The sequence below is a fragment of the Nuphar pumila genome, chromosome 9, assembly GCF_984573655.1.
Source record: "Nuphar pumila chromosome 9, dmNupPumi1.hap1.1, whole genome shotgun sequence".
Classification (NCBI taxonomy): Eukaryota; Viridiplantae; Streptophyta; class Magnoliopsida; order Nymphaeales; family Nymphaeaceae; genus Nuphar; species Nuphar pumila.
Window position 1 is genome coordinate 107,544,786 of NC_143257.1, and position 15,417 is coordinate 107,560,202.

Below are 15,417 nucleotides of genomic sequence, written 5' to 3' on the forward strand. Positions count from 1 at the left end.
GACTCACAAATTTTTAATATAAAAATAATAAAAAATATTATTTTACCGGGTATGGTTCAGTCTACTTCATGTAATTCTTATTGGGTTCCGGTATGGTTTCTTTTAAAGTAGACCCGGGTCTGAACCTAATACCATACTCAAAAATCTGGTTCAAGTCTGATTTCATCTGGGTCCAAACCAAATCCGACCCATTGACACCCGAAGGGACACGTTTGTGTGTCACGGAAAATAGCTGTTTTTTCAGAGAAGGCGCACTTCCGCTCCCATGTCTTGTTGTAGGGTAGGAAAACAAAGGCGGTGCTCTGAAGGGGAGCGTTGCTGATGGGCGACAACAAATTGGTGAGTCCGATGGCTGTTAGAGAGAGAGATCGAGAGCTGCTCATACCGGTCGGCGAGCCCCACGAGGATGGTGGTGACTCCAAGGCTTCCTCTTCTTCCGCTTCTTCATCCCATCACTCCGGCAGGGAGGTCAGCTTTCTTTTTTCCCCCTCTTCCGATTTTTCCTTTTTTCTCTTCTCTTCAGTCTTTTTCCCTCCCCGATTTCGTGTAAAACCAAATCCTTTTTTTTGGGGGTGGGGGGGGGGGGGCTGGGTTGGGTTGAATTTCATGCCTTTTGATCCCTTGCAGTAGCCTTTTTATTGGTCGGTTTATGGGGAATGCTGTTCCATGACTATTTCATCTGAATATTGAGAGTTGATTGGATTCATTTCTTTTTTAGGATTTTTCTTGCCGTCTGGAAGCTGTAATATGCCCTTCTTATTTCTTCTCTGTTTGCTGTTCTTGCTATTGGGGTATGAGGATTGTTGAAAAACAGGATTGAGGCTTCTTCTGTCATGAGTAATTAGGTCTTTTTGCTGTGGTCTGAGAAGGGCAATTAGAAATCCCAATATATTAAAGCAGTTTGGGATTGGTTTCTTAGGTTATGCTGGGTGATTAGGAGATAGAAGTGACCGGAGTTCGGGTTGGTTCTGTGTGAATTGTAACAGAAAGATCTTGATTTTCTGTGGTGCCCCTCTTTGCGTCAATTTTCTTGTATCGTTATTTTTGAGTTCTATGCAATTTGGGTTTTGATCGAGCCTGACAAAAACTGCAAGTGTTAAGAAAGGAGGGAAATTCTTACGCTTCCAGTAGGATGATTTTTTAGATTTGTGTTGGAAGATTTGTTTTTGTTTCGGCAAAAGTTTTTGTCATTTGAGGCAGCAAAGGAAAACACCTTTCGTGAAAGAGGGACCAAACTAGTTTTAATACGAAAATTATAATCTATCCTCAATGTACATCTGAGGATTAGGGATCTTTACCAGTGTGGACGATGAGAAAGCATCCATGTTATGTTACGGTTTGGAGCATTGGTTGCCTACAGCAACCTTTCCAGTAATTCATTCTTCAGTCAAGCAGCACCATGTCTTGAAAAGCTGTATTACGATTTTGATTTATGAATGACGAAATTTTCTCCATGTACATCATATGGTGCTTTTATTTTCCTGCCCAGTGATGTCTTTTTAGGTGCTTGTGGTGTGCCAGAGTGTTCGCAGGCACGTGCACACACTGGAAGAAGCAAATTAGTTGATAATTTTCAATGCAAGAGGGTAGCAAATATGTTTTAGGACTGTATGTGTGTTCTGCATGCATGCATGCATCTCTCTGTGTGTGTGTGAGAGAATAAAAAATAGTTGAGTAGTGATGCATTAGATCTTCTCTTCAGTTCTGTTTACTTTCAATCTTTCTCCATAAAGTAGGTATTTCCTACTATCAGATTAAGGGCTCTTGCAGATCTACGATGGCTTCACTATCCATTTTATTTTCCCAGATATACCTCCTCATATGTACTTACCTTTTCACCTAGGAACACGTGTCTTTTTTTCCCCTTTGAGCAAAATGAAAACGAATATTATTAATAAGTCAAAAACTGGTGAGGGGTCATCACCAAAGACAATAAATAGAGGTCAAAGCCGAAGCTAGCATGGTAAGTAACAGTGGAAACCACAATAAATTAGCACCAGGCCAACGGATGGAAGCACATAAAGAAACATCAGCCCTGATCTACCTAAACAATACAAATAAAGTGGGAGGGAGAGTAATGTAAAAGTCTTATTCTTTTCAAGCTAGGTGGTATCACCAAGACAACATAAGCCTTCACTTCTACACCGGCCACTTTCTCTTGTATTTCCTAAACAATTTGGGCCCTAGTAGTAGGCCACCAATTCATGAAAATCTCTGCAACCGGTAGCTGCAAACTCAGCTAAGATAACTTGAATAGTTGCTGAAAGCTATTGCTAACTAGAAAAGGTGCTCCATGGAGTCGTCTGTTTCAAAGCACATATAGCATTTACTAGCAAGGTGCAACCCCTTAACTTTCAGGTTGAGCTGGGCATTAACTTTATCCAACAATAGAAGCCAAGTGAAAGATGTTGCTTGACGATGAGGCCCCCAATCCCACTAATGTGCTTGGGGAGAAAATCCCTGCATGGTTCCAGCAGAGCTCTATAAAAGGATGCAACAGAAAATAACCTTCAACTTAAAACATGACCACAAAAGCTGATCATCAATGTCCAAAGAGTGAAGGGGCCTGATAAGCTGCATAAGGGCCATCCAATCCTCAAACTCGCTATTAGAAAGATCCCACTGTAGGTTTATCAACCAACCTTCCTCACTATCCCAGAGCTGACAAACTTTAGGTTCCAGACATGTGGCCAACATTGAAAAGAGTAGGGAAGATAGTAGGTAAGGGTTGATCACCACATGATGGGTCTAGCCAAAAAGAAATCTGATCACCTCTCCCAATCTTAACGTGACCAAACTGCAAGAATGAGTCCAAAACATGTTACAAACCCATCCATATCCCCCCATCCTGCTTCCACCAAGAGTATGGCTTCCATTGCCAAGGCATTCTATGGAGCTTATATTTTCACATAATTAGCTGCATCCAAGGCTTAGCATCCATACGTAAAGACCACCACCACTTACCTAAGAGAGCTATATTGAAAGTGTTGAGTCGTTTGATACCCAACCCACCTAAATTCAAAGAAGCCATGACAAGGTCTCACCTAACCAAATTCTTATCCTGATGGCCGAAGCTTCCTCATCTATTTATTGAGGTGTTTCCTTGTCTTCTTGGGGAAACATAAATAATGCGAGGGGCCTCTCGGCAAACGTGCAGTACCCATCGGTCCATGACTGGAGTCACTTTGACATTCTAGTTTCCACACCGGCCCAAATAGAGGCCTTGGGGCAGCCTTTGAAATTAGTCATTCGTTGGTTCTTTAACAACAGGCTTCTATTATGCCAAAGATGTCTTCAGTTGCATGGGTTAAAGCCTCATCAACCTTGAAAACAACCAAACTACACTTGTCCTGATTAATGGTCAGTCCTGAGATCAAGAAGAAAGCCTTCAAAATAGCCCAAGTGTGTAGCATATGTTCTGCAGTAGCTTCTCCAAAGATCAAAATAGCATTATCAAACTGAAGGATACCAGGCAACCCCTAATCCAAGTGGGAAAAATTTAAAATAATATGAAAATCAATGGCTTTCCGAGACTGCGCTGTCAACCCTTCACAAGGATGTTAAAGAGTAAGGAGGAAAGGAGCACCCTTGTCTTAGATCACCATCCCACACTTTCTCATTATCTAAATCACCAAATATGTGCTGATAAGCTCCTGGATGCACTAGTACAACTTCTAACTAAACCCAAACACTTGAGGAATCTAGGAGAAACTCCCAACTGACTGAATCAAGCTTGGATATATCCACCTTAAAAAGGAAGTCCAACCTCTTAGCCAAATTGATGCAGTGAACAACTTCATTAGCTGTGATTTTACATTTGTGTATCCTTTGTCCTTCCACTAAAGCATAAATGCAAAAGAGGGCGGGGGAGGAGGGAGGGAGTGATATGATTGTTTTGGACACTTGTCTTAATTTGGTAGCTATGTCACACAAACACTCCATTTTTGCCTGTATATTGTGTCCCCTTATATACTAGTCATATTGGAAGCCTCATAAAAATGGCCATATCCCCATATCCACGTGACATAGTTTGGTAGCCATCATTTTGGCGATAATTTTGTATAATGACCCCAACAATGAAATAGGCCTGAATCTTGAGACATCATCAGCTCGTCTTCCTTGGGAATGAGGACAAGACGGAACCTTTAAATCCTTCAAGAGGGAACCATTGGCAAAGAATTCCCCTACAAATTCCATCAAATTGTCTTTGATGTCAGCCCAGAACAACTTGAAAAAAATGAGAGGGATTCCATACGGCTTCGGAGAAATGCGCTTAGATAAATCCCATATAGCCCATTGAAGGTCATCCTCCACAAAGACTGCCTCAAGACCCTCTCGCTGCCCGGCACTTTTCTCACTAGGTATATTTCATGATATCTCATCCATTAGGTGCCACAATTCATTTCGATCCCTCATTTAGTTTTAAATTATTAGATACGTTCCATTTTAGTTGAATTATTAGATATTTTACTTTTGAGATTATTCACAGTCCTAATATTAATTTCCTTGTGCAATTTGCACAACTTTATTCTTCAAATATCTAGTGACCATAGTTTATATTCCATAAACTTTTTTTTTTTAAAATTGAACTTCATTTCTATTATCCTATTGTTGTCCTGTAACATAAAAGGGCTGTCTGATGTGCTTACATTGTGAAATCTCTTGTTTTTCCTTGTCATTGTAACAATTATTTCAACTAATTTATTTTTGATTGCCAATATCAAGTGAACTATTACATTAGAATTTGGATGTTCTTAGCTTAATTGATACTCTTTCTCTTTTTTCTCACAGTACTGCTATTTGTTCTGAAACTGAAATTCAAAATGTTTTTTGTTTTAGGTTCGAAGCTGGGCATCAAAAAAGTTCATGACAGGATGGTGAGTTTCTTCTTTTCCTTACTATTTGTTCACACTAAAGTGGGTTTGCCTATTTTGTCCTTTTGTTTATGCTTTAATTAGATTTCACAGTCTTGTTTCTTGGCTCTGTTATCTTTTTTTCCTTTTTCTTGAGGTTTTGCTTCATTGTTTCTCTTTCTTATTTTTCAAAAGAATCTTCAGTACCTTATTCTTGACTGCTATCTTGTCAGAATCCTATTTGTTGGAAGGTGAGAACTCCTTGTTCCTAATTATGATCTTTGCCTCTTTGGATGCAGTGGATAATTTTTCTATTGGCATTTGTGCTGAGTCCAGCTTCATAGCTGATATGACATAACCATCCCTTATGATGTATATTCTTTAAGATTGACGGCAATGCCCTGATTCCATCTGAAGCATGTAATTCTCGTTCCTTAGGATGGATTAATGCTTAAGGACAAGTTATAGGATGAAAATTTGGAATTTAACATCTCTTTATTTTTGCACGATTGGGGGAAATGGAAAGTCTTCCTTTGTCCTTTGAGTCTAGTTTGATATTGTTCAAGTCATAACTTTTTCATGGCGCTGGTCTACCTTTTTCTATGATGGGCTTTAGATTCCATGTCTTACCATGCACAATCACAAGGATAGGTAGTAAATGAGATATATGATGTGCTTCATTAATCCATGGGGAAAAGTTGGCTACTCATGTGGGTTCCAAACCCACAACTGGAATGCATTAATTTTTTTATTAGTTTTTAGTTTTGGTTGATCGGACCATTCATATGTGATCTACGTGTTTGGTTTAGTAATACTTGGCCTTTGGATCATTTTTTTTTTTGACATGTAGGGTTCTCAAGGGGTTGAAAAATCAACAACCTACAAAATACCAAATTTTCACCCTCAAAAACTTCTATTCTTACATTGAAAAAATGTGATTCAAGGGTCAATTCCTACTATTTGGACTGAGGTTACTGGAAATGCTATAAGTGGAAGGGAACCACGTTTCCGAAACGGGAAACATTGCATTTCCAAAATATTAGGGATTACATTGAGTAATGTGTTTCCCATATCGTGGGAAACATGTTTCCTGTCCTGCGAGAAATGCCTTTCTTCTACTATGGGAAACACATTTCTCATATTTGGGAAGCTCATTTCCCATATTTGGGAAACATGATTCCCACAGGTTTCCCGTGCTTTTCCCTCACGTTTTCCGAAATATCTCTTTCATGGTATATAAATTTCTTATGTTTGGTTTTGTTCATTTATCATGCATTAGGATTTTTCTTATTCTTAAACTTTTCCCATTTGTTTCCCAGTCATTTCCTGATTCGTTCCCGATACATTTTCTGGTCGTTTCCTGTTTCACATGCACTGAAAAACCTCATTTCCTATTTCTGTTTCCCATTACCGTTTCGCTTCTTGGCAACCTTGATTTGGGCCATGCTAAAGACACCTATGGGGTCAGATTTGGTCAATCTGACCTGCCCCTATGAGTTTCAACTAAGGGGGTTTGGAACCCACCAGTGTAGCCAATATTGTCCCTTAATCCATAACTAGACTGGTATGTATTTTTCCTGTTTGCAGTAGGTAATTGAATTTCCACGGTACACAACAAACCTTTTCTTCTAGTTGCAGTTTTGGTTTGATTGTTAGCAGCTTTTTGTGCTTTTGGTGTTGATTTCAAGAAGAGTCTACTGAGTCATCTTTGGATTATCTGATTTGGTGCCTGAAACCTCTACCCAGTTACTGGTTGGATTGATAGTAGTGTTATTCTTCTCGTTTTGCAATAGGTCACTGAACTGGAGCCCCATCCATAAGATATATTGTACTAAAACTTTTCCAGTAAATAAAGTTGTCTTCTTTGTTCACTGCAGCATGTAGTGATGCAATACAACCTGCTGTTGTAGCCTCCTAATGTGGACTGATGGTTTGTTACATATTTTCGACACAATTAACTAATATAATTCATAGGGCAGCTGTTTTGTTAACAACTTGCTTGGGACAAATCATATTTTTTTCAGCTGAGTGTGGCTAAAGGGAGGGGGCCTGTAGCTTGTTCTCACATATGAAGTTTGTTTTTTTGTGGGAAGGAATGCATGATAACCTTTGGGGTGTGCAATTAGGTTCCATTCTGATAAGTCACTTATGCAAGGATATTCAGGTCCCTTTCTTTTTTCAAGAAAATGGTCTGCACTGTTTGTATCTTTATCTTACTGAAGTTTACTGTAGTTATTTATTTTTCCTCAGTTTCTATTTTGTTATTATGAGAAATGTTCTTCATGCCCATCACAATACTATTTGGTTATGGACACAACTAGGTTTCACTACTATGGTTGTAATAATATAAGATTGTATGTGACAGGCATGATATTTTTGCCATAAAAGATATGTTAGGTCTCTTTGATATGCTTACCAAAATGAAAAGGACACCATAAAAAACATTGTAGATTTATGCTTCTTGTCTCTATGGCTTTGCATTCACTCAAGTATTTTGACATGTCAGAAAAGAGCTTACTTTCTTCGTAGGGTTTGGCTTAATTAAGTACGGGCATACATTCAAATGCATGTGTGCTTTCCAACATCAATCATTTCAAACCTAATATGGAGTGATATTCTGGTTAAGCAAATATACTCAGAGTGCTCAGTTGTGCAAACTACGTTCCCTTCTTCTGTTAGTGTAACTTCTTGTTTGCTTTGCAGTGTCATCCTGTTTCCTATAGCAATCACTTTCTATATTACATGGTGGTTTATTCGTTTTGTGGATGGATTTTTCTCCCCAATATATGCACAACTTGGAATTAACATATTTGGTAAGTTGTTTATACATATATTTGAAAATGGATTTGCACGACTACTGTACCTGAATCTTGTACATCTTTTGAGATTTGCTTTAATGCTCTACTTCTATGACTTCTTGTAGGACTTGGTTTCATAACCTCTATAACATTCATCTTCTTGGTTGGGGTCTTCATGTCTTCGTGGCTTGGAGCATCTGTTCTGAGTCTTGGAGAGTGGTTCATCAAACGTATGCCATTTGTGCGACATATCTACAATGCATCTAAGCAAATTAGTGCTGCCATATCACCAGGTAGGTCACTTCCTATCACCTTATCTTTGAGTATAAGTTCTAACATTTTACTGACTTCCAAGCCGTACAAGTTCAGATCAAAACACCCAAGCCTTCAAGGAAGTTGCCATCATTAGACATCCACGTATTGGTGAATATGCATTTGGCTTCATCACTTCTTCTGTTGCTCTTCAGGTTTGTGCTGATCCCTGCTGTAACTTTTCTCTGTGATACTTGTTTTTTTTTTAAATCTTTTTGGTGTTGTGAATTTTGTAGGCTTTGAAAATAGCAGAATTTTATCTGTTACATGAATTCCCGAAATGGTCTACTTCTAATATGAAGAAACTCTGTTGCTTATCAATATCTTTTTCCTCTAAATGATGTTCCTGAAAATGTTCATGAGTTCAAAATAAACATTTTGGATTTTCCATGCGCTGTGGGAATAATGTCAAGCTTGTCTGAAAGTAACAAAAGTTTTCTGTCATTTACAGAAATAGAGCATTAGTTTATCCATTTCTTTAAATGGGTGTATGGCCCCTTATTATAGCCTGTTGTTTTGTTAGGGTTGTTGGTGTGTAGAATGTTTATTAAGCAATTCTTTTTTACCTTAGTCAAATACTCCTGTTTTTAGTTGCAACTGTCCTATTTCCAGTCTGTCACATGACTCACATTGAGGAACTGCACATCCACACGTGTGCATGTGCACATGCAGCACCCATCCTCTCACCTGCAGATGCCTTATGAAGCAAAATCCATTTGGTTGTTCACATGCAAATATGAAAATTTGAAGAAAACATACTCTCCTTTTGGAGATGAGTCTATGCCATGCTAATGGCACCAGTTTGAGCATCATTGTTCTGGCAAAAATGATGTTTCTCCCAACTATCCATAAGGCATTCTCAGGTGGTCCTTATTTAATATTTCTCACTTCAACAAGGTTTTTGTTTCCTTTTTCCACCTAATGCAAAACTTCCTCAAATCTTCTATTTCAATTGTTCCTACGACCCTATGTTGCCTTGACACTTCTAGAGGGCCATTGTGTCAGTGTCAGACACTTGGACACTGACGCCGACACTCCTAGCCACTTCATGAACACTTCATTTTTCAACATTGAAGTGTTCAAGAAAAAAATGGACACTGTGTGTTGAACACTTTCGGGTGTCTTAGACACGAAGTGTCCGATGTTGAACACTTTGTATCAACGTTGTTTAAACCCTATTTTCTCTTCATGTATTTTATTGTGGCCTAAATCAATGAAAATGAATCAACATGCCCCTTTTCAAAAAAAGTTTTTTTTTTTTCTCTCAGTTAAAGTCAAACTTTCACAATTTTGATGAATTATATGGTTTTGTTTCCTTTTTTTACCTAAGCAAAACTTCCTCAAATCTTCTACTCCAATTGTTCCTACGACCCTATGTTGCCTTGACACTTCTATAGGGCCATCGTGTCGGTGTCAGACACTTGGACACTGACACTGACACCGGCACTGACACTCCTAGACACTTCATGAACACTTCTTTTTTTAACATTGAAGTGTTCAAGAAAAAAATGGACACTGTGGTTGTGTGTTGAACACTTTTGGGTGTCATAGACACAAGTGTCCGATGTCGAACACTTTGTATCAACGTTGTTTAAACCCTATTTTCTCTTGATGTATTTTATTGTGGCCTAACTCAATGAAAATGAATCAACATGCCCCTTTTTTAAAAAAAAAAGGTTTTTTCTCTCTCTCTCTCTCAGTTGATGGAGTCAAGCTTTCACAATTTTGATGAATTGTCTGCTTTTGTTTCCTTTTTTCCACCTAAGGCAAAACTTCCTCAAATCTTCTACTCCAATTGTTCCTACAACCCTATGTTGCCTTGACACTTCTAGAGGGCCATTGTGTCAGTGTCAGACACTTGGACACCGACACCGACACTTACACTCCTAGACACTTCTTGAACACTTTATTTTTCAACATTGAAGTGTTCAAGAAAAAAATGGACACTGTCTTGTGTGTTGAACACTTTTGGGTGTCTTAGACATGGAGTGTCCGCTGTCGAACACTTTGTATCAACATTGTTTAAACCTTATTTTCTCTTCATGTATTTTATTGTGGCCTAATTCAATGAAAATGAATCAACATGCCCCTTTTCAAAAATGATTTTTTTTTAACTCAGTTGATAGAGTCAAGCTTTCACAATTTTGATGAATTGTATGGTGCAACATAAAGGGAAGAGAACCGAGGATGTCTTTTTTCTTTTGAAATATGTCTTTTATTTTTTACTTAATTCATAGTTGGCAAACTCGTGACTCGGGCTTGGATGGGACCCGCTGACTCGGTGACTCAAAATAGTCAGGACTCTATATTTTATAGTGTAAGCACATGAATAAGACATGAAGATAACTAAATTTCAAGCTAATATGTCAATAGATAAGTTGCAAAAACATATAATTATACATGATTATTAATTTTTTTCATTGAACAATATTAAATTCTTCATAACAAGTGACTTTATATAAGAATCATGCATTAAAATAATAAAATACATGATAAAATAAATTATTTAATGGGTTGGATCGGCAGTCCTGAATTGTGACTCAGTTGGGGTCCGATCCGGGTTGACTCGGGCGATTACCGAGTTGACTCACTGGGTTTGCCAACTATGACTTAATTACTTTTCTTTCTTTCTCTCTCCCTTTATAAATAAATAAATAAATAAATTATACACGTGTCTAGTTTTTCAAAACCCACCCGTGTCAGTTTCCAAGTAACATAGGTCCTACCATGTTACTATCAGAGTGCTAGACTTTCTGATATCACCCATAAAACTTGTCAGCAGTTGGAAATTCTTCTAGGCTCTGTTTGGGAGCCCTGCATTGAGATGGAAACATCATTACCATGTGTTGTTAAAAAGAGCGTTTTTGCCAAAATGTGTTGTTGAGAATGGAGTTGCCAAAAACCTCATCTTGTGAATGGTGCTGAAATGTGTTGTTGGGGCTGGCAACTCCATTCCTGATGCAGTGTTTTGGCAGCAACACCACTGCTCCCAATCAGCAGAGAACATGAGAGCATTAGGAGAAACCGCTACACACCTCCAATTCAAGGCTCCCAAACAGGGCCTTAAATTATTTTTTTAATAAAACCTAGCCATCTATACATTATTTCAGGTGATGCTCCCCTTTGATTAATTTTGTGTCAAGTTGTGTGTTACTGTGATTGAAAGATGGTCTCTTTTCCTGAGCTTATGATCTGTGGTTTAGCACTACTCTGGTGAAGAGGAGCTCTGCTGTGTCTACGTGCCTACCAACCACCTTTACATTGGTGATATATTCCTAATCAATTCCAAGGATGTTATACGGCCAAACTTGTCAGTCCGTGAAGGAATTGGTAAGCGTTCATTTTGTGGTAGCTGTTCTTGAAATCATGTTGGAAAAGAAATCAACATTTTAAATCGGTTAATGATTGCAGAGATTGTGGTCTCAGTTGGGATGTCAATGCCTCAGATATTGTCGACATTAGACTCACAGGGAATCCAACTTGACAGGATCAGATCTACCAGAAGCTAAAGCAATCACACCATGGTTGTCCATGTTATGGTCCCTTCTGTTCCCATCAGCCTTAATTGCTTGTTAGCATGTTCTCTTTCTGCCATCCACAGGATTCAATTTTTCCAACTCTGGACTGATGGCTTGTAACATGGTTCCTCTCCTTGGTTCTTTTTTGGTGTGTAAATTGCGGTTTGATTGACACTGGGAAGTATTTACATTTTATAGTTGGAACCCACTGGCCTTGACCTGTAATCCTCAATATTCTATGTTTAGATCGGGGCAGTTTCTTACCTGTTTTTGCCTCTCTTTTTCATGGCTTTGACTGTTCTGCACAATCTCAAAATTATGGAAATCCTTGAAATATATCCCTGCAATAAAGCATATCTAGTTTTACATGTGTTAGTATGAAGAGTGACGACCCATGATGGTGGAAGGGTGACAAACGCTACTCTTTCAGTTTATGCATAAGCATTCCTAAATTCAACAAAATTGGACCTGGCCTAATCAGATCTGGAAACAGATGTGAATGCCGTGAAAAACTATCTGATGAGGATCCAGTTTTGCATGTGTTGAGATTCGGATGTTGATTTGTTTTTGGATTTTGGCTCGAAATATAAGCTCTAATACCAAATCCGTGTTAGTTTTTTGAGAGTGGTTACTTGATGGGATCTATAATGCTTTACCGATTGGCTAATGAAGAGCTATCTGACGATGATCCGGCTTTAGGTGTTCAGATTCGGATGTTGGTTGGATTTGGATTGAATTTGAATTTTCTTTTGAAATGTGAACCTCTAATACCAAGTCCGTGTTATCTGATTGGATCTATAGTGCTTTACTGACTGGCTGAATGGTAGTTTGGGCATCAGATACCCAACGAGGAACGAACAGAAGAAGATAACAAACTCAGTTTGGATTAAGATCATGACATCAAGGAGTTCAGCATAATCAGATTTGGCCCAATTCAAATAGCGATGTAAAATATGTTATTAGATCAGGATCTGATTAGCTATCGAAGCCAATTGGATATACTTTTACATGTATCCGGTACATACCTGAGTATGATCTGGATTTAGATTTGAGTTTGGATATAAAACCATAATATGGAAAAAAACACTTTGATGGTTCTATGATGCTGCTTTAACAAATCTGTGTAGCTACCTGTTTGTCAAGTATCCACACCAAACCCAACTTGGCATCCTTGTTGTAAGAACAAAGAAAGATTTGTGTAGGGCCCACAATTTATTGGTTTAAATGGGCGAGCATCTATTTGGTTACCTTCAGGTTCAAGTAAAAAGAAAAAGCCAATGGATCTTCCTTGAAAACGTGAAAATATCAGGTGATTGCACAAATATTTGTGCAGTAAGCACCTGTTCACCGTCCATCTTGAGGACAGGGCCTGTCAGTTGTGGGGCCCAAGGCCTGATGGAGGGCAATCAGGTGCTTAATGCACAAATATTTGTGCAATCATATTGCACCCGATCCGGACTCCTTGAAAACAGGTTGATAGGTTGTCTATTTACTTAATTGGTATTTTACTGTTGATTTATGTGGATATATAATAACATTATTTCCTCAAGTATAGGATGAGAACACAGGACAAAAAGGAACTGCAGAGAGAGAGAGAGAGCGAGCGAGAGAGAGAGAGAGAGAGAGAGAGAGAGAGAGAGAGAGAGCACAAAAAATGATGCGGAATTCTTGTGAAGGGTCTGAGTTTTGGTTGATACATAGTGACAAAAGTTTAAAACGGCATGTTACGGCCAAGATTTTTCTCTTGAGATTTTGAAAATTTTTATTTATCTTGTGTTTTTTCAGGAAAATATCAGCTAAAAATAAATTAATTAATATGGGGATTTTTTTTTTTTAGAAAATGATATGGATTAAAGGTCTTGTCCAAAATGGAAACTTCTAAATAAAATAATTTAAAACTTCAAAATATGGGTTTAATTTACATGTTGGACTTAAGGAGACCTTTCCTATTCTCAACACATTTAGTTTTTAATTTCCAAGATAGAATTTAAGGAACCGTTTTCTATTATCAACACTTTCCAAAGCTACCTTGGTGAGAAACCAGTTTTATGTTTTTGGTGGATGAGAAGAAGTTTTATTACAATTAAATGAGAGAGAGGGAGATGAATTAAAAGATAATTTGATGAAAATTTATTCACTTAAAAATAATGTTGTTCAATGCATTTTAAATGAATTAAAAACAAAGGTCACTTTTTTTATTTATATTAAAACTTGTGATAAAAACATGAACATCGTGATAGAAAAGTGATATTTAAGTTTTGTTGAAAATATCATGATATTTTGAAAATAGCGCAAGAATTTTAAGTTTAAAATGTTAAGATAATATATCACATTTTTTCATGATAATTTCAAAATATCGCCTATACTTGTCACTATGGGTTGATACAAGCAGGCTCAACTAATTTTTAGCATATTCAGTAAACCCCTTCCTCAGGCAGTGAGTTAAACAATTACATCCGTTAACTTGGACCGTACATTCACACAACCCATGAGGGTAGCAAACTAATTGGATTCAGGCCTAGTTGTGGGGAGGAGGTCCTCCCCACATGATTGCAAATGCAAATATGAACCACCCATTGGATGGTGCTGCATTTCATTACGTCAGATTTATTTTACGAAAAATGATCATACTGTACGATAAATATGATGTGTTTCTCGAAATGCCTCACAAATTTTGTTATTCTCTCTATATCTAAAATAATAAATATTTGGTTAATTTTTTTTTTACCTTTCGCACATGTGATTTCCTAATATATGAGATTTTTCTCTCAATATACGACTATTTTTTGTAGAACAATCTTTATTCACGGTTCTGTATCCATCTGATCCAACATAAAAAAACTTGCTTTTTTATAGTCGTTGGAAAGCTGAAACATAGGCATGAAATTTTCCTGTTTTGAGTCAACCGAAAACACCTCTAAGATTTTCGTATCTGCATTTTAAATCCAAACTATAAGCATATTTTGAGATTGTAACAGGTGCGACTGTGCCTTTTCTATCTTTTCTATGTTATTTTTTAGCCACATGCGTTGAAAATCTAGGAAAATAGAAAAAAGTACAGAGATAGATCAGGACGTTAGCTTTTCAGCATTATTAAGATCACCTTGATCTGATGAGCAGTTGGAGAGAAAAGTGCTCTAAAAGATAGACTATTTAGTTGTTCCAATTTGCAGAGCATGATTATATTTCAATTTTGGAGTTAAAAAATAGGAACCCTAAAAAAGTTTTTGACTCTCACTAAAAACAAAAAAGTTATAGGCCTATGTCTAAGCTTTCCAATGACTATAAAAATGAAGATTTTTTATTGTAACGACCCCAATTGATCCTCGAAAAGTAGTAGATTTTTTTTAAACATTTGCAAAAACCTCCCAAAGACCCAGGGTACATCACAAATTTAATATTACCAACCTACAAACCATTCTATGCATTGAATCACTTAGAAAATAATAAATCAAACTTCATTAGTTAAATCACTAAGTTGAATGTCAAAAATATAAAAGTCGACTCTCTCAAAATCCTGCACCATGGTCAGAACCCAAATACCAAGTCATAGTATCTCGTCCTCCAGCGAGCCAGTCCTAGGCATCACTGAGCATCTGTGTCTGTAAAACAATTTTAGAAAAAGGGTAAAAACTGAAGTCCTCATACGAATTCCTCTAAAAATAGAATAGTAAAAGAAATAACATAAATTAACTCATGCATAAATTTAAAAAAAACCCACAAACAATAACTTTTCACAATTATCTTACCATTCAAGCATTCAACCAAATATCATGCAAAATTAAATACACAGAGATGCATGAACTAATGCTGAACAGTAAAATATGCATGATTCAATGCACATGCATGAATAACTTATTAAGTTATTTATTAGAGTCACTTTTGCATGCATTTCTTTATTAAATGCATACAAATTTAAGTTTCACTTTTTCTTAA

General features: G+C 37.3%; 1 protein-coding gene across 2 annotated transcripts; it reads left to right on the plus strand.

Moving 5' to 3' along the window:
* The first annotated feature begins 226 nt into the window (after positions 1-226).
* LOC149828820 (protein CONTINUOUS VASCULAR RING 1-like) lies at positions 227-11,746 on the plus strand. 2 transcript variants are annotated; one of them, XM_090017744.1, is made up of 7 exons: positions 240-468; positions 4,840-4,877; positions 7,557-7,666; positions 7,777-7,944; positions 8,021-8,118; positions 11,167-11,293; positions 11,375-11,746. In XM_090017744.1, exons 1-7 carry the CDS (start codon positions 322-324, stop codon positions 11,470-11,472), a joined length of 786 nt encoding a protein of 261 aa, XP_089873870.1. In that variant the 5' UTR covers positions 240-321; the 3' UTR covers positions 11,473-11,746. The 2 variants fall into 2 exon arrangements, with proteins under 2 accessions (XP_089873871.1, XP_089873870.1); XM_090017745.1 differs by lacking the exons at positions 11,167-11,293; positions 11,375-11,746 and adding an exon at positions 8,200-8,433 and having other exon boundaries at positions 227-468.
* The last annotated feature ends 3,671 nt before the right edge of the window (positions 11,747-15,417 follow it).

What these genes read in the sequence shown, in the direction of transcription:
- LOC149828820 (XM_090017744.1), top strand. Translation starts at nt 322, where the DNA reads ATGGGCGACAACAAATTGGTGAGTCCGATGGCTGTTAGAGAGAGAGAT. An exon ending in TAGTGCTGCCATATCACCAG is followed by an intron (nt 7,945 to 8,020) that starts GTAGGTCACTTC and finishes GTACAAGTTCAG; the next exon opens with ATCAAAACACCCAAGCCTTC. An exon ending in CTTCTTCTGTTGCTCTTCAG is followed by an intron (nt 8,119 to 11,166) that starts GTTTGTGCTGAT and finishes TCTGTGGTTTAG; the next exon opens with CACTACTCTGGTGAAGAGGA.